The sequence below is a fragment of the Megalops cyprinoides genome, chromosome 6 (assembly GCF_013368585.1).
Source record: "Megalops cyprinoides isolate fMegCyp1 chromosome 6, fMegCyp1.pri, whole genome shotgun sequence".
Classification (NCBI taxonomy): Eukaryota; Metazoa; Chordata; class Actinopteri; order Elopiformes; family Megalopidae; genus Megalops; species Megalops cyprinoides.
In genome coordinates this window covers 35007886-35027257 of record NC_050588.1, presented here as the reverse complement: position 1 = coordinate 35027257, position 19372 = coordinate 35007886, and the positions used below count along the sequence as shown (strand labels likewise).

Genomic DNA, 19372 nt, shown 5'->3' with positions numbered 1-19372 from the left:
TGAATGTCCCATAGACCGTTTGAGACTTTCCATAAAAAGGCCTGTTTACACTGTTAATAGTATTTTCATAACAACCCATTCCTGTTAATATAATACTGCAGTCTTCCTGAATTCACCAGAATAAATGTGTACATATCCAGTATAAACACTATTGTGGTAAAGTATTAACTTCCTTTCCCTATTATCTATTTATATATGGAAACTGTCATGTCACTTAGGTTGTGTACGCAGTTTTTTTTTTTAGTTTTATTTTTGTGACCCAATTAAACTCCAGTAAGATTCAGATTTCAAGCTAGAAAAAATGAAACTGAGTTTTAACAAAGCGAGACTGCTGCTTTGCCTGGAATTATTTCTGAATTTTCGGCAATAGAACAATTAATCAAAATTTATATTACTATGAAACCAGGTATTTGGCTCTGAAGTTTTAATTCTAACTATAGCTACAGAAGAGATCTAAGAGGAATGGCCCATGCCTAACCCAAATCCCAACCATCTGGCAGCATGCAGGCAAGAAATATCCCAAGGGTATGACACACCCTAGCTCCTAGTCTGCTGAGACACATAGCCAATCAGTGCTGAGCGTACAAGCCATTTATGTTTGGTTTACTCCAGTTGTTGCCAATGGTATGATGCAATGCCACAGCCAATTATTTTTTTGTACAGTGGCCTATTTATTTTTGTGTAGGCCAATGAGCAGTGTCCTTTCCATCTCCTGCCTCTTAAAAGGAACCATGATAGGTGTGTATAACATATATAGGGCAGTTTATCCGTTAAGTCACCATCTTGTACCTTATATCTTGTAGACCCTGAAAAACAAGTTGTGAGTAGAGTTTTTGGACAGGCTGAATCCCAACCGCAATCCTCACAAGCTGAATAAAATCAATGGAAAATGTACTCTAATATTATACATTCCCAAACATTGTATTTAAAAATAGGAAGAACCCATAAATATATGTCATTGACAGCAACAAGACATATCCTACACTTTTTCTTTTGAATTTGAATTATGTACATAATCATTGATGTCTTTCATTCTTTATGGCCCTGATGGCAATGGCATATGCACATCTGTTCATTCAACCAAATATTTGGAGCTAAACTGCTTAAGACACATTTGTCCTCTGAAAATATGAGCTGACATTTAAAATATAGCCACAATATAAACAAAATATATCAACTAATTTACATTGAAGTCAAGTTTAATGCAAGACCTTGAAATTAATATATGGAAAAAGTAACTGAAAATGAACCACAGAGCAGTTCTTCAATTCAACATCCCAAGCAAATGCACAGCGACGACAGACCAGTTCTCAATCCTACAGGCTTGGGTACGCCCATCCAAACATTTCCCTTGGGGCTTGTCTTCTTATAGAACAGTTCCAATTGCCATTTAAGAAAATCAGTATGTAGTGTGTTGGATTACAGCATGTCAGAGATCAGTAAGAACATGTGGGACACTGATTCAAAAGTGTATGAACACGAGAATTGTGTTCATTCATTTTTAAAAAATGACCTTACCTTCTGTGCAAATCCTGTCCTAAACTGTTTGTTAAAAGCACTGTCAATTTACATATTTCCTGGATTCAATTACACATAAAGTTTTGACTGTTAATAACGATTTGTTCATATTATGTGACATAGCTACCTCCCTTGGCAGTTAATATACTCGGTATCAAAGAGAATCCATTTATTTACATTGTTCAAATTTAAAGTTCTTTTCAACAGAATTCATAAAAATAAAACAAGAAGTTGGAAAGATTCATTCATTGCATAGATCTAATGCAGAAATATATAAGTAGTGATACACACAAGAATAAAATGCTGTGATTTTTTGGATGATTCATAAAACATGTCTGCATGGCTAACTACTATAAATAACAGCTCAGGTCAGACTATTTAGAAAGTGTATGTGCAGACGATCATTGTTGTGGAATGTAGTATAATGACAGAATGTTTATTTCACCTACTTCAGTTAGTAAAGTAACAATGAATAACATGTACAGTATGTAGCTTTGCCTTTTATTAATATTTATCCCTTAATGTAGTGGTCACAATTACAACCAAAATTACAATAGGAACGTTATGATTAATTAATAAGAGTAGGAATTGAATTGTGGCAAATTTCTGGTTAATAACCTCTCCAGTTAAATAATCAAATACCTGTCCCTTAACAACACAGGTAATTTGGAAAATTGTGCAGTACTACAAAGGGGCACCCCCACCAATGAACTGCACGGGGACATCACTGGCCGCAGTTCCAGCAGAAAGAAAGGCAAACTGCAGCGATGTTGGAAGCACCCCTTTTCTCTTTTTTAAATGCACAGTCAGTCACTTGCCAGCACATTACATTTGAGAAGAGTAGTACAATACATTACACGTTTCAACCAAAGAGAGTGCTGTGATAAAGGAAAAAATATACCTGTTACAGCGCCCCCCTGAGGTGGAATTCTACAGCCAGTAGTGCAGCTCCTCCACAGATGTACGGATTTGTGTGTTCTCTGAAACTCAGCTAGCATTTAACCAGTGCATTTTCAATGATCAAGCTGTAGTAACATTAGATTTAACTGTACCATGTTCAAAGAATGCCCCTCCTCCTGGAAACATAGGCCAATAAAATGCAGACAAAACCCAGCTCAATTTTGAAAAAATCACACCAAGTCCTTCTGTTGACAGTTCAAATGTTTATTTAACATTGACAGCATTTAAAACACTGTAGAACATTGAAATGTCTCAATACAGCAGATTTTAGCAGACCACCATTACAAATACTACAATGTTCTTTTCAATGTTATTTCAGTCACAACTGAGACAGACAACATTTATTAATCATATTATTACAGGTAACTATTCCCAAGCAAAGGACAGGCATGTGAAAGTTTTATTTACACCTGATTACTGTAATTATCTTAATGTTCTGTACTTTGAGCACTCTTGTTTTATCAAAATGAAGCACATATTACTAACATATAAATAATGTTCCAGTACTTTGATTTTGTTTTAACGTCTTCTGCTTTTTTGCATTGTGGCCGAGTGCTCTTAGTCACAGCAACAATTGGCTGCAGTTGGTGAAAACCATAATCAGATCATCTATGAAAACCATATTTTGCACAGACTGTCAAACCCTACTGTATTAATTTTGGAACACCATGATTTTGGTATGTTTTTAAGGCCCCCGGGGATATACAGGTCTTTGTTATGCACTGTATTTGGACATGTTGGGTTAATTCTCCTTACAGTGTGTAGCCCATCCAAGTAATATGCAGACCTACATTACATTACATTATTTAGCAGACACTCTTACCCAGAGCAACTTACATAGGTTACAGTTCTTTACAATGTTATCCATTTACACAGCTGGATATTTACTGAGGCAATCGTGTGTTAAGTACCTTGCCCAAGGGTACAGCAGCAGTGTCCCAGTGGGGATCAAACCTGCAACCTTTCGGTTATGAATGCTGCTCCTTAACCACTATGCTACACTGCTGCCCAAAATCTAAAAACCAACACTGTTGCTGCACAAATGAGGTACTCATGAAGAAATGACCAGACTGGAGAGGAGGTTACCAGAGATGTTTACAACTGCCCACCTGGATATGGACAAGTCTCCTGGATGCATGCACATGCACCTCTTCCTGATGACATTTCCACTTCATCCTGCAGTAAGTGCTGGAAAACCAGAGACTGTGGAGAGAAAACCCAAATGTGAGTTGTTAAGATATGGGTCAACAGAAATACTGGTCTTGCTTACATAATAAAAGCTTGGTTGAGGCTTTCTGTTTAAGTTTCATGTATTGTTTCAGTTTCAGTTTCTCTTCCCAAACCTGCTTATTAATTCACTTAGTTGGTAAAACACTAGTGTGGAGGTTATTTTTCTTCTAATCTTAACATCTAATGACCTCTACTGAGCCAGAGAGATTGTACAGCATGTATCAAACATTATTTCAGCACCAGCAAGTAAGTACCAGTTAAATGTGCATGTATTGCATTGTAGCTACCTAGCAGCATACATTTAGCCTTTATACAGTTGACTGCTGGTGCACATATGTTTTTAAAAACTTGTCAATCATGTCCAAAACTATCCAGTACCAGTGAGGTGTGGTTGTGTTACTTCTTCAAAGTACCCCAGTTCAGCCATTTGTATCTACACTCAGTTTTTAACCTTGATTAATAAGGGGAGGGCACAGGCCACTTAATCATGAATTATAATTGTCCCATCTTAGATGTTTGAGACCCAAGAATTATTTAGCTGAAAGTTCACAGCCTCACTGGCCTGGGAGAGAAATTCTGTAACCCCAGTTCTACCCCCTTTGTTTGCACTTTTACAGAGGAAGTAGGACAGACAGTCAACTATTAGGCTAAATAAATATCCAGAGCCTTTAAACACTCATCTGTGCCACAGGTCTTCTGGTAAAGGAAACTTTTTTTGTTGGCCTTGAATGCTGTCCTTTATTCTTCACATTAAAGGTCCACTGACTTAAACAGCAATAACTAGCAAGATAGGATTGCCAGTCCAGTTGTTTTCTGACCCATACAGTACTATGTTAAAAACGTGTCTAGGGACCAATTAAAAACTCAGATTACCTTGTTTTAATAGACGTCTGTTGTGTCATACATATCATGTTACTTGCAGTCAATAGTGTACTACAGACAGCAGGATATGACTACTGAATCTGATGGATATTAAAGCCCTTTAGTTTCATATTTATAGCTGACATCATTTTATATATTATCATATGACTAAACACTAAAACAAGAGCACAGGAAATAATCGCAGGTGTAGGACACCATTGCTGTAAGATCAGTTAATTTACGTCAGATACCCACCTACTTACTTTAACTTAGCCACTTCACTCAAAGAAATCTTTCTGTGTACTCCTTCACATTCATTCATAAACCATTATATGAAATCCCATTACATTCAGCCATCATACAACCGTCTTCCCATCTCTCTGCAAACACAGCAGCTTAGAGATTCAGATTCAGAGGGAAACGACACTTACATTTTAATATGTATGGGACATGTTATGTCAATAATAACATCAGTAATACCAAACCCTTCCCTTTATCGCTTTGGTAATAATTCAACATCTCCGCTACATAGAAAAAAACAGAAAGGAAACACTTGAGCAGGTTGCATCACTTTATTGATATAAAAACACCAAAGGGTAGAGCAGAATAGGAAAATTTCCTTCTTGTTATTCTGTACTCAATGGGAACGTTCTCTTCAGTCTATCCCATGCCCCAGCATCCGCGTTTTTGTACGTATCCGTTAACTAGCAATAGCGTAATGGTACTGTACGGTCACCCAGATTCTGATTCACATGTATGGTACAACGTCAGTAATGTTTACTTTTGAGCTGCCCAGCAACGAACTGCGATGACTGTGGACAGCTATCCAAGCTACCTCATTAGGCTAGTTAAGATAACAAATCACAGTCCACAGAGCATCTTACTGCATATCTCAGCAGTTTCATCTAACTAGACGACACAGTATCTATAGCATGTACATCGCTGTATTCTATGTATAAACTAAACAATTTGCCAGGTATTTAGTGATCTAATTCATGTGAACTAACCTTCAAAATATCGTGATTGCCACACTAAATATGGCTACTATTCATTGGCGGTTTGTGTCCAGTACGACGAATAAACTGACGCATGCGCATTACCTAGGCCCGGGTCCGCGATACAAGATGGCGGAGACGGTGGGGAGGGAGAGGCGGAGGCGGGTCTGGACTGAATAGAGTAAAGCCTGTACCGGATTCCCAACAAACCTCTCCAAGGTAAGGGAACGACCCATAAAACCGGGACAACAAAGGCAAGGACGCGTGGCGGAATGAACGGGGCGTCGGAATATCCGCTCAAAACGTGCACGCCTGGGCAATGCACACAATAAACAAACAATATGTTGTGCAAGGGGCGCAGCGGCTCTGGCCGGAGCGCGCGCGCCATTTTGTTTACAGCTTCACCCCAACCGAAGCGCGCGCCTAAAACCGTGCGAGCTGTCGAAGGGAAGGGGGTCAGCCATAACCTCACCGGCCGCCTTTCTCTATTTTGAGCGCACAAACGGCTGGTCGCGTCGATTCTCCTCCTTTACGCGGGTCGATAGCGTCGATTCGGACGATATCCTACCGTATTTAGGCTCTTTTTCCACGGCTCCCCCCAGTCTGGGTTCGGGCGATGCTCGCCGTTGCCTTTTGTTATGTAGCGAGCGCAGCCGCCCGGCAGGTTTCCCCTCCTCCTTCGTGTTTGTTTTCGGGCGGCTCGATCTCTGGGGTGGGCGGCGTAGCAGGCGCATGCGTGTCCCTCCGTCGTTCACTTATGCTAGTAGCCTGAACGAGCCAAGGCAGAATGCATTCCTTTGCGATGTTGATAAATATTTCTTAAGTGTACGTTGAAAGCAGTTGAGTTATAAACACATGCACACAACACGACTTACCCCTTCAAGTGCGTATACATAAAAACGGTCAATTTAGCAACCCTTTGTCCCCATCAATACGATGTTTTTAAATCATCAGTAGGTAACTAGCCAGTTAGCTATCTTGCTAAAAATTGCTTGATTCTGCAATGCAGCGTGAACGAAAACATACTGCCCATCAAGTCGGAAAAGAAATGAAACAGCAACAAACTGTAGCTGTCTGGTTGTTTAGTTACAATAATAATTTTTGATCTGTCACTGTGTGCCAGTTATGCAAGTTGATAAAAATTAACGTGGAATTGTAGTTAGCTGGCTTGCTAACAACAAAGCGGTTCTGGGAACACTTGATAGCTAGCGAGCGGGCTATGATTTCAACCGCTAGCTTGGAAGCTAGCTGACCATGCAGTGACTCTAGTTAAATGGGTTCGCAGAGAAAAAGTTATTGCTTGCTAGATAAAGCTGCATCTGTCCTGCCTGCATGAGATGTCAGTTTGCTAATGTGAAATACTGTTATATCAGTGCTGCCGTATCTGAGAGATGTTTTGAAGAGTAGATCATTGGTGCTCTGCTGAGGAACCCTAATTGATTGAATTGGACAAAACCTTAATCATGTGCTAATATATACGTTTTTATGACGCAGAAAGAACATACATAGTGTAATAAATAATATTGTCAAAATTGTCAAAATTTAATCTGCTGTGACTCAGACTTCACTCAGTGGTCTAACATGCAGCTTTTTTCCCCCTTTTTTTCTTTTTCAGGACAGATGAGGAGAGATGACAAGTGAAAACCATGGAACAGTGAAGGGGGACACCACTCTGGTGATGTCACCCTCTGGGTCCTCCTCTCAGGGGCAGCCCCTCTTGCCCTCAACCAGCAAACCCATCCAGGAGCTGCCAGGTGAGGGTGCTCACCTGTGGGGTACACACAAAGCAATGCTACCTGGCCTGGCTGACTGATGGGATGGCCTAAGTCCAGTGTTTACCTCTTATGCACTAGTCCATGTAGAATGTCGGGCATTTCTGTGATATGAATGAAGACATATTTGAAAGGTAAAACTGTGAGGGGTAAAAATACATTTTCCAACAACAGGATTGTGATCAGTTGGACTAACTGTGTTTTTAATTCTGTGGTTTATGATTTCACGCTGTTGCAGATTTATAAGTGTATTCCAAACATTGACTTGTTAGATTTTAGTGAGGGTTAACTGAAAAGAATAAAACGGAATGATTTGATTTCCCACCAGCTATTTGTTGTCTTTCAACTGGGGTCTTGTGAAATCTGTAAAACAAGGAGATGGGCTGGCTGGACCAAGAGATTGAGAAAGTAAAGTGGTCAGGGCATGAACTAGCAGACTGGAGCACCAGTGAGACAGTGGTAGGGAAGCTGGGATTGTAACCAGGAAGTTGCAGGTTTTTAGTAACTGCCTTTGTAGCCTGTTACAAGGTACTTGATATAGACGTATCAGCTGTATTTTGATAATATAGCAACGTGAACAGTCCAAATTGCCTTGTGTGAAGTGGTTTTTGTGGAAATAATTAATGTGAGAAGGAAATGTGTTTTCTGCAGATGAGCTGATCCAGGCTGGGTGGTCCAAATGTTGGAGCAAGAGGGAGAATCGGCCCTACTACTTCAACCGCTTCACCAACCAGTCGCTGTGGGAGATGCCAGTGCTGGGGCAGCATGATGTCATTGTGAGTGCAAACATGGCACAGATAACAAGCTGTTAGCATGACGGCACTATGCTTTTACGCTGAGCTTCTGCCCCACAGCTCAGTTGACCTTTAACAGCCGTGTTAAATAAAGGTTGAGGGTTTGCACTTTTTAGGATGATTAATTCATTTGCAGAACTTCCATTCCATTTTTTAGAGAAATTACATTACCATCATTTAGCAGATGCTCTTATCCAGAGCAGCCTGGAGACCTACATCCAGGGCAGTATTTCAGACCTGTTTGTTGAATGCAGCTCCAAGTGTGCTGATGTGCTGCTGATTCTTGCCTTTGCAGTCTGACCCCCTGGGTTTAAATGCTGCCCCAGCTACGGCAGAGGGGGCAGGTGATCCTAGCCTGGGAAATGGGCAAAGCAAAAGGCGTCTATCGGAGGAGGCTACCCAGGGAAATAGCTTCAAGAGGCCCAAGGTAAGAGATCCTTGAGCTGTATAGACTTCATTGAAACTGTAATCAAAACTGAAAGTGGACTTTTTAGACCATTGAAAAATGTGGCTGTCAGCATAGGTCCATTAGTCACACTTGGTCTTATTGCCAGATGGGTTTTTTTGCTGATAGATTTTCCTTGGTTGATGCTGGTGTTGTTTTACATTAATAAGAACTGGCTTTTCTTGTGCCATGAAGTGTCAAGAAAGTATGAGGCATGTTTTAATATTTATATACCTAGCAAAGTATTAATAAAAGGAGACATATGTTACTATACAGCGCATCAGAAGAAACATATTAATTCCCTTTTGGGTTGTCTGTATTCAGACAGTACAAGATTTGAATATTGTTGCTCAAGTTGCAAGTTGCTCAGAGCCAACAATGTGGTCACTCTCTTGCTTAAGCTCTGTTCCACCTAGAATTCCACCTTCCACCTAGGGAGGAATGTGAGTAGTCACAGCAGGTGTAATGAGTTACCTGATTGAATGGCAAACCTGGTGAAAAGCAGGACAGAAAAACACTTAAAGGTTCATCTTGTAGAGCCTGTTCACTGATCTCTGAGACCTAGGTTACGCATGCCATCTCATCTCGTCCCACAAGTATTCAGTGGGGTTATGTCTGACAGGTAGGGGTAAATCTCGCATTCTCCTTTTAAAAGAAAGCCACTTTCTTGAGCAGCTCTGTTGTTGAAGATGTGTGTTGTCCAGCTGAAATGTCATGTTAGGATGAGCCCACAACAAGAGCAGGAGGAGAGGTCCCCAGTCTTTGATGTGGCCCTGAGTTGAAAGTTGGCCATCAGTTACTAGAGTTGACTATCTGAAGTAACTAGACAGTCCCGCATAGACCGTCATACCTTGTCTGTTCTTCCAACCAATTCATTAGATACAGCAACTGGCGTAGTTTTTTGTGTGTGCCAAATTTGCGGACGTCAGTGAGGATGGTCTGGTCAAAACCTTGATTCATTTCTACATAGGGTTCTGGTCCTTCGCTGCTGTGGCTGCTTGATGTTTTCCTGACACAAATTACGCTCTTGCATGGAGGAAAATGGCGAGAACTTGATTTTTCAAAATTAAAGCATGCTTAAATAGTAGCACTTCTTTTGATGCTCAAGTAATCAGTCAAAATAATTCACAATAAATCAGTCAAGTAAGTGAGCCAGTGTCACAGAATTTCCACAAAAATGCCCCCGCTCACCTCTGTGCCTCCTGTATGCCTTCTGATCCTGATAGGTGGAGATGACACCCGTGACTCCCACCACGCCCACAGTCCCCATCTCCCCGAGTACGCCGGGGGCCAAGCTGTGGAGCTCCACTACAGAGGACAAGCACTCTCAGCCGATCTTGCCGACTCCTGCGCCGGCGTACCGCCCGACCGCGTGAGTACAGCTGCACCGCAGCGGGTGGTGGGTAACACTCCGGCCCCTTTGGAATGGCTGAGAGTGCCCACTGCACCGTTGATCTGTGGATTGGTTTTTGAATTCAGGGGCGGCAGTGTAATTTAGCGGTACAGGGCTTGTAACCAAAAGGTTGCTGGTTTGATTCCCTGCTAGGGAACTGCTCCTGTATACTGTTCCTGGCAAGGTGCTTAACCCACGATTGCCTCAGTAAATATGCAGCTGCATAAATGGATATCATGTACAAATCGTAATCTATGTAAGTTGCTCTCGATAAGAGTGTCTGCTAAATGACAATAGTGTTATGTAGTGAGTTATGTTGATTTCCGAATTGTGCTGGTAAGAAGTGGGCAGCATTGTTTCACTGAAAGCAGTCTTCCCTCTTCATCCTGTGTGTCCTCACCCAGACCATGTTGGGTGTGCTTGCTGTGGGACCGTGGGCTGGGCTGATGGAAATCTCTGTGGTTGCTTTTCTTTTTTTGCAGGGTGTACTGGGATCTGGACGTGCCGACGAACGCGGTAATTAGAGAGAGAGCTCCGGCTGACCACTTGCCACCCCACCCTGAGATAGAGCTGCAGCGGGCGCAGCTCACAGCCAAGCTACGGCAGCACTACCATGAGCTGTGTTACCAGCGGGAGGGTAGGTACCCCGACACCCTGTGGACAACACTCCAGGCTTGTTTCAGGTTAGGAGAACCTTAGAACGGGGCAGCAGTGCAGCGTAGTACGGTACAGAACTTGTAACCAGTAAGGTTACCGCTTCAATTCCCCCCTGGGGCACTGCTGCTGTACCCTTGGGCAAGGTACTTAACCCAGAATTGCTTCAGTAGATATCCAGCTGTATAAATTGATAAAATTGTAACCTATGTAAGTCACTCTGGATAAGAGTGTCTGCTAAATGGCAGTAATGTGATGTAATGTAGACTGCGTGGTCTCAAGGGTGTTTAAAAAAATCATCACACACTTACAGTTATAAGCAGGCAAATTACTTATGGTGGCACATAGCTAATTGTGCTTCAGTATGCTAATTATACATAAATGTATGTAAATATTGTTAAAATTTAATCGTGCATATGGGTGTTCTGGTGTTCTGTTGGTTGGTGACACTGAAAACAATGCTATTAAATGCTATAGCTTTTGTAAAATAATGTATAACATTTGTGTGACCCAGTAATAGCCTAACTTATTTACCAGCCATCCAGTATACAGAATTAGGTTAATGTATCATTTAGTGGTTAAGGGCAAGTAGGTATGAAAGTTAAAAGTGGAAATTTCATAAGCTCTCAAGCTGGCCTAATCCCACATGCCTCTTTCATTAATGTGAGTGAGCAAAGCAAGCAAACTGGAGCCTGCCAGTGAAATGTCATCCTAACGTACTGTTACTCTGGACATTACTTAGAGTTGAAGGATTGTTTGTAGCATGACCAGGCCTGTGGCTACAAGCCTTGGTTGGACTGCGTGTGCATAGTGCACTTTTCACATTGTGAAGAACCTGTAGCCTTAACTACAGCACCCCCCCCTTCCCTGTCCTGTGGTGATATCCCTTAAGATCTGTTCAAATTTCTGAAGGTTCCACAGGTGTTTCCTATTTTTGGTTCATCCGTGTCTAGCTGTTCCCTTTTCTAAGGCCTTTGTGACACGGTCAGATAAATAAAATGATTGAATGAGGACATTGGCCCTGTAAAGTTGCTTGCTTGCAGTGTAGATATGCTCATGTGCTACAGTGGGTTTCAGAAATAGCTGTCATTTGCTATATTGACGTATGGTGATGTTTGTATTGAGTGTAGTGGGGGGGGTGCTAGAAGGTATGACGTGCTGGTGTTTGTGTGTTAAGATGCTGAAGTTGTAAAATGCCTGTGTCCCTGCTTTTCCCAGGAATCGACCCCCCACGCGAGTCCTTCAACCGCTGGCTACTGGAGCGTAAGGTGGTGGACAAGGGGACTGACCCCTTGCTGCCCAGTGACTGTGACCCTGTCATTTCTCCCTCCATGTTCCGTGAAGTGATGAATGACATCCCTATCAGGTCAGTGCCAACTTCCTCACCTCTCCAAACTCTGCCTCCATGAGTTAATTGCTAAAGTACCCTCTATATTGTTTAGGTGTTTGATTCCCCCCCCCCCCATCAGGTCTTATGTACAGTCGTATTTTAATTACTCAAGTTCCTGTAGAACAGTGATGCCAAGAACATTCCAAAAACCATTGGGAGTGCGTTATATATGGATTGTAAGATTAATATTTCATTAAAAAGGCACTGCCTCCACAGCTTGAACAGCTCTGCCTTTCATCTCCCTCTCTCACTGTGTTCTTTTTTGTCCTAAACTGTGAATAATACTCTCTGCAACATTTTTTCATTAAATTCACTTACCAGAAAACGTAATGTAGCATATTGAATAAAATGAAGTAACATTTGCTTTTGTTGTTCCTTTAATTTTGCCATTCCTAGTTTAAGGACAAAGGTCATTGCAGTTATAGTTTTCCCCATCAGAGGGAAGTAGTTTTGCCTTGGAGAAAGAAAAGTGTTTGAGCACCCCCCTAAATAAATTACTGATACCTTTAATCTCTTATAGGCCTGCTACAAATAGTAATATGTTTCTGTTTATTTTAATTCATTTAATCTCTCTCCTCTTTGGCTTTTTGTTTTTCTTTCAGGTTGTCCCGTATAAAATACAAGGAGGAGGCCCGGAAGCTCTTGTTTAAATATGCAGAGGCTGCGAAAAAAATGATTGACTCAAGGTAACGCTTTGGCTGTAGTGGAATTTTATCATTTTGTTTTTGAAACTCCTAATCAAGGGGAACAAATGAGTCCTTTTCGTGTAACATTCATTTTATCAGCATTTAAAACACTGAGTTAGTGCATGTTTCCATAAGTTGCATTTTTTGATGTTTAAAAAAATCAAAGCATGTGATGCGACTTCTAGATGACATTTTGCACATGGAACAATGGGATTGACCACTGCATTGAATTCTGTGCAGGAACGCTTCACCAGACAGTAGGAAGGTTGTGAAGTGGAATGTCGAAGACACCATCAACTGGCTGAGGAAAGACCACTCTGCCAGCAAAGAGGACTACATGGTACACGCAGAGCCCCCAAGTCTCTGCTGTGCACACAGCCATTAGCCATTTGTATCTCATACACACTTAAGAGTATTAGATACTCAACAGTTTCTCTCTTCGTGTGCTTCTCCCTCCGTCCTCCTTACCCTCCTCCCACTCAGGATCGTCTGGAGCACTTGCGCAAACAGTGCGGTCCCCATGTAGCGGCGGTGGCCAAGGACTCTGTAGAGGGGATCTGCACCAAGATCTACCACATCTCCGCTGAGTATGTGCGCCGCATCCGGCAGGCCCACCTGAACCTTCTCAAAGAGTGCAACATCACTGGTGAGTCACCGGAACCCCTTTTCCGTTGAAGAGCTGGAACCAGGCTGACTTGGTTAGTTCAGGTTCCAAGCGGCAGCCCGCCACCTTGGGTGTGCTGACCCGACCTGCGTCAGCTTAGCCTGTTAGCGCATCTTGTGGTGGCTCACTGATAATGGAGCTGTGCAAGTATGCTGCTTCCTTTGGTGTTAGAGCTAAAACTGCATGAAAGAAATGTAGTAGGAACCCTTGAAGACTGGCAGTGGAAAACATAAGTGATTAGATTATCACACAGTAGCAGCTCAATCACCAAAGTGAATTTTGAATGTCCCGCACCTCAGTGCTGACAACTTTGAAGGCCAGAATGTTTTACGAGGTTAAGGGCCAGGCTTCTGTATAGGTTTCAGTGTTCTTAGGTTATTGTGGAAACTTTTGAAAGTATGAACTGATAATTAAGCTCTTCGCTATGTCCCCATGAATCTTGTAATACTGACTTCATGGAAAGGCCTGTAGAATTCACTGAAAGAAGAATTATTTTGTCACGTGTATGCATTGTCGCACCCAAACTGTAATAAAACAATGGTCTGTAGACTGATTTTTGTCTTGCTGTTCTATATTTATTTTAATTTTGAAACCACACTCAGTGTGTTACAAATGTAAAGATAGTTATATGGTGGTTCCTGCCATATTAATGTCCAAGGAATACATGACTCACTCTCTTGTTCACCTAAAATGTTTGTGAAATTCTTAATTCCTAGCCCATGGTCAGGAATGTAGACCCCACTTATATGTTTTCTATGGGAAAACAGCATTCAGGTCCCTACAGTCTGGTTTATGAAGGGCTGGCCAAGAATGCATTGTATCATAAGAGTGGAGATTGCTTGTGTGCTTCATATCACAACTCTGTCGAAGCATTGCATATAATCATTTTTTAGTCTCATTGAAAAAGACTTACTCCTTTAATATTTGGCTCTGGTGCTTGTTATGGTTCTGCTCAGTAGGTATTAGAAATGTCCTTGTCAGGTGTAAGGGATAGGTTTCTAAGATTTAATCCACGTGGCGCTTTTCCACATGGCTTCCCTACCGTAGATGGGGCAGAGGCTCCGGAGGTGCAGGACAGGCTGGTGTACTGCTATCCAGTCCGGCTGGCCCTCCCCTCGCCCCCCCAGCCCCGAGTCGAACTGCACTTCGAGAACGATATCGCCTGCCTGCGCTTCAAAGGCGAAATGGTCAAGGTCAACCGCAACTACTTCAACAAGCTGGTGAGGAGCTTTATCTGTCTGGGAGACTGTATGATACAGATTATCTGGAAATAATTATAAAGTCATACAGACTTTATTTAGATAATGTGTGTCATTGATACTGGCTCTGTTCATAAGTACGAGGATGTTATAGAGGATCGCTTGCTGTCTGTAATGCAGAAATTGAGTTATAAAAGTGGTACCTCATCCGTTACCTCAACAGTGTAAATGTGTGTCGGCTTTGAAGAAAATCTAAGTGGGTCATGCTCGAAGGGGTCTGATGACATTCAGAATTATCTTTATGAATATTTTTACTGATGATGTGTTCGTACATTGCACTAGAGCATGCAAGACCGCATGAAATACAACTAATATTGAGTATTTTAAATGATGTTAAATCATTCACACAGTAACAGATGCATATTATCTTGTATTTGTGGATAATGTTGCTTTGTATTGGTTGAATGAGAATTTAGCCACATTGTGGGGAAAATATTGCACAAGATGCCTGTTTCTCAGTGAGCCAGTGCTCTTCTTTTATAGAGTCTCGAAATACTACGATTATCTAGTGATTCTTCATGATAAAATGCCGCCTCACTGCATCATGCTTAATGCTCTTCTTCCTGTCCCTCAGGAGCTACTCTACCGGTACAGCTGCATCGATGATTCGAGATTTGAGAAGTTCCTGTCGCGAGTGTGGTGTCTTATCAAGAGATACCAGGTAAAGTGTGGAGCTGCTCAGCCAGAGATATATCCTGGACCTCCACCCCCTCTGCCCCCCCCCCCAGCCCTGACTTCCATGGCTGTACAGCACACGTTCCCTCCTCCCTCCTCACTGCCCTCTCCCCTGGGCGTCTCTGTCCCCCCAGGTGATGTTTGGCTCCGGTCTGAATGAGGGCACTGGGCTGCAGGGGGCCCTTCCCGTGCCTGTGTTCGAGGCGCTGAACAAGCAGTTCGGCGTGACTTTCGAGTGTTTCGCCTCCCCGCTCAACTGCTACTTCAAACAGTTCTGCTCCGCTTTCCCCGACATCGACGGCTTCTTCGGATCCCGGGGGTGAGTGGACCCAAAGCTCCGCCACATCTCTCTCTCTCTCTGCTGCCTGTGTGTGCCATTAAACCCCCTCCCAAAAAATGCATGTCTAGGACCGGACAGATTTGGTTTGCTTTACTCGCGTACTTGGAGTATTCCCAGATGATTGTTTATCCTGTCTGCACTATTAAGAATTAATAAGAACTACCAATTAAAAATTGGAACAGCAAGATATTGCAAACACGTTCTTGTTATCACTGTAGCTGCTGTTGGAAGTGGCAGAGTGGAGAAGTATAGCCCTATGTGTCACACCTCATTGCTCTGTGCCTTCCCAGGCCTTTCCTGAACTTCTGCCCGGCCAGTGGCTCCTTTGAGGCCAACCCACCCTTCTGTGAGGAGCTCATGGATGCCATGGTGACACATTTTGAGGTGGGGAAAGGACAGTGCAGTGCTCTCAATAAGCGTTTAAAAGCTCTTGTTGGCATCTGATTTAAGCATGAGTTCATAATGTCTTGTACTGTTTAATTAACGTAATTAACACTCAGTCTGGAATTGGAGTTACAGAACTTTCCTTGCTGGCAGGCTGGGACATTGTGTTTGTATTCTTGAGTTATTGCATATTATCTAAGTAATTATGGGTAAAATGTATGCATTGTTCTGCAAGTCACCCTGCAATAAAGTGCCTGGCAAGCAAGTAAGTAATGATATACATTTACATTTACATTTATTCATTTGGCATTCATAGTGGTGTGTCTTCTGAAGGTGTTAGAGTTTCTGGTACGATCACTGAATTCTTCTTGGGAATGTAAATGTGTTTTTAGTTTCTGCTTAAACTCCACTCCGTATCCCGTAGGAGCTCTTGGAGCGCTCGAAAGAGCCCTTGTCCTTCATCATTTTTGTTCCTGAGTGGCGTGACCCCCCCACCCCTGCTTTGACCCGCATGGAGGCCAGCGCCTTTCGCCGCCACCAGCTGACAGTGCCAGCGTTTGAGCACGAGTACCGCAGTGGCTCTCAGCACATCTGCAAGAGGTAAAGCCAGTGTTGCTGCAGTTGCTTCACAGTGTCCCTTTCTGTGATTTTCTTTTGTATCCTTGCCTGTACCCCTGCCTTTTTGTATTTTTATCCAACTTTGAGTGATGTCAACCATTAGTGGCATTTAGCAAATGCTTTTATCCAGAGGGACTTATATAGGTTACAGTTTTTCACGTTACCCATTCATACAGCTGGATATTTACTGAGGCAGTTGTGGGTTAAGTACTAGGGGTACCACAGTAGTTCATTGTGTAAGCGAGTGCTCTCTCTGTCCCAGAGAGGAGATGTACTACAAGGCAGTCCACGGAACGGCGGTGATCTTCCTCCAGAACGATGCGGGCTTCGCCAAGTGGGAGCCCACCCCTGAGCGCATCCAGGAGCTGCAGGCTGCCTACCGGGTTTCGGGACGATCCCTGTCCTCGCCAGGACCCTCCTCAACCTCCTCCGCTAACACAGGAGGAGACAAAGATTCCAAAACTGGACAGGAGGGGGCGAGCTTGGACACTCCAGGAAACCAGGACAATTCCAGTCCTAAGGAAAAGAACGCCCCAGACTCGGCAAACATATAAACAGGGTGAGGGGTGGAGGGAGTATCGGGGGGGTGTGGATTATCGAGGGGGGGTTGGGATGGGGCCCGGTCAGGTTGGCACTGTGGGGTGTTTCGTTTAGATGCCCTGTCTCTTGTTTACTCTCTCTGCCTGGACTTTTATTTAATATTAGTTGAACCACGTTTATTATTCTTGTTGTTTTTATTATTGTAGTAGTAGTAGTTTGTAGGAGTAGTTTGTTGTTGTTGTTATTGTTGTTACTATAATTTTTTTAATTTTTATTATTGTTGCTGTTGATGATGTCATGAATAATCTGGTAATTCTGGTTGTCGTTTATTGGCCTTTTAACTTAGTGCTATGCTATTTGGCAGTGCTATCTGGCAGTCAGATTTTAAAAAGAAAAAAAAGGAAAAAACACATTTGGGAGAGAATTAGGTGCTCAGCCGTGGGTGGGAGGGCATTGTTTTTGTCTGACTGTGTTTTGTTCTAATCTCCTTTAAATCCCCTAATCTCTCTGAAAGAGGGAGGGAGGTGTAATGATCAGGCAGCTATGTTTGTTAACCCGTAGAGTCATCCCCCCCCCCCTCTTCATTTCTGAGCGGAGAAACGGAGTACGTGCGCATAGCGGCTGTGTTACTGACTCAGTTCGTTTCCACGACATCATAAACCTGTGCCATGCTGTGGTGCGAGCCACTTTCAGTTTACATACAGTTCCGGTTTAGACAGGAAGCAAGAGCAGGAGAGGACAAGGGGGGGTCTGGTTGATGGAAGTCATTCTGTGTTAGGGAATGGGCAGGTTCTGTTTTTCCTTTTTATGCAGATACATGCATTAATGTATTACAGTTGCAATATGAAATACACTAACTGCAGCAGTGGCTCCTCCTATTACAAAATCTTAAATGCCTTTCCCTTGGCTTGATGCAGACATTAGTTTTTATGTTTTTTTTTCCCCCCATGATTTTTATGTGTAAGAAAAAGCAACACTTAAACAAATTGTAAACTAGCTCAGCAATATTATGTTATGAATGAGAAGCAATTCAGAAAGGCCTTCTGCTTCACTGGTTTGCAAGGATCTGCTGTGCCTTCTCATTTCCCAAGTTGCTGTTGGTCACAAGTGTGTTGTAGTGGGTCCTATTCTGTGTGTAATATCATAGCACAGCTGTGATTTTAATACACCGTACGTCAATCTGCATGAGAAAGCACAGCACAACCTTATCATTTTTTATTATTTGTTTGAGAATTTATTTTTTTAAAAACCCTTTCCAGAAATAATCAGATTGTAAAAATGACAACCACCACTTGTCTATGGCCTATAATCTGTCCACAGTGGGTACTGTGCCCCTCTTTCACTAAGGTTCCTCGTGTCATGAGGTGCATCGAATCTGAAAACAGCTTGGAGCTAAAACCGAAAAAAAAAAACACTGGTATCCTGGTAATGAGTAACTTGAAAAATAAATAGTCAGACGTTATGTCTAACAGAACCTCGACACATTGCATTACATTGCAGAATGTGGGCTGTTATAACTGACATTTGAATCAATTGAGATGGACAGAATCTTTGCTTATAGTTCCAGATTTTCACAGATAAATTGCTCCGAATGGCATACAAAACCACAGTGAATGAATGGGGTATGCGTTTTTGCTTTTTGCAATCATTTGATTAGTATAATATTTATGTACATGTTTACACTAGTATGAGATTAGAGTATATCACTGGGCAGCAGTATGAATGTAATTTTTTTAAAAAAGCAAAACATGATAGTGCAGCTCCATTCGATATGCAGTATTGAAGCTGTGGAAAAATGAATAAAGAAGCTAAGATTTTTAACTGTACTTAAACAATTCAGTCATCTTGTAAAAAATTGCTTCCTCATAGTGGTAAGTGATACAATGCACCAACTGGTTGGAGTCAACACATGATATTGTAGAGGTTAGTTTTTGAATGTGGTTCTTTGTAGCCAAAATACTCGTCCATGTAAAATGTAAAACCATGCAGTCAGTAATACTGTATTCTGTCACCTTCCTTTGTCTCATTTGTACATACTAGCAGTTAATTTTCTTTTGTAAAATGACATATACTGCAAGACGAAAGCTTTGGGAAAGGCTAATTTTTTTTGTTAATGCTGTTGTTTTATCACGATGTCTGTTTGACTCTGATGAACTTGATAACACGGATGTGGCATTGTTTTCTCTCTGTTCTT

The 19372-nt window shown here is 42.2% G+C and overlaps 1 protein-coding gene across 1 annotated transcript; it reads left to right on the top strand.

The window, feature by feature from the left end:
• The first annotated feature begins 5096 nt into the window (after nucleotides 1–5096).
• Nucleotides 5097–17231, top strand: pcif1 (phosphorylated CTD interacting factor 1). The gene is made up of 16 exons (XM_036531311.1): nucleotides 5097–5783; nucleotides 7180–7318; nucleotides 7988–8112; nucleotides 8426–8557; nucleotides 9802–9947; nucleotides 10451–10605; nucleotides 11841–11988; nucleotides 12615–12698; nucleotides 12939–13038; nucleotides 13182–13344; nucleotides 14410–14582; nucleotides 15196–15282; nucleotides 15431–15615; nucleotides 15927–16020; nucleotides 16445–16620; nucleotides 16901–17231. The coding sequence occupies exons 2-16, from the start codon at nucleotides 7195–7197 to the stop codon at nucleotides 17190–17192; spliced, it is 2184 nt and encodes a 727-aa protein (XP_036387204.1). The 5' UTR covers nucleotides 5097–5783; nucleotides 7180–7194; the 3' UTR covers nucleotides 17193–17231.
• The last annotated feature ends 2141 nt before the right edge of the window (nucleotides 17232–19372 follow it).

Bases quoted from the DNA above. Each gene is read 5' to 3' on its own strand.
- pcif1 (XM_036531311.1), top strand. From the start codon at position 7,195: ATGACAAGTGAAAACCATGGAACAGTGAAGGGGGACACCACTCTGGTG. The intron at 8,113-8,425 runs GTGAGTGCAAAC...TTGCCTTTGCAG, and splicing joins TGGGGCAGCATGATGTCATT to TCTGACCCCCTGGGTTTAAA. The intron at 15,616-15,926 runs GTGAGTGGACCC...GTGCCTTCCCAG, and splicing joins GGCTTCTTCGGATCCCGGGG to GCCTTTCCTGAACTTCTGCC.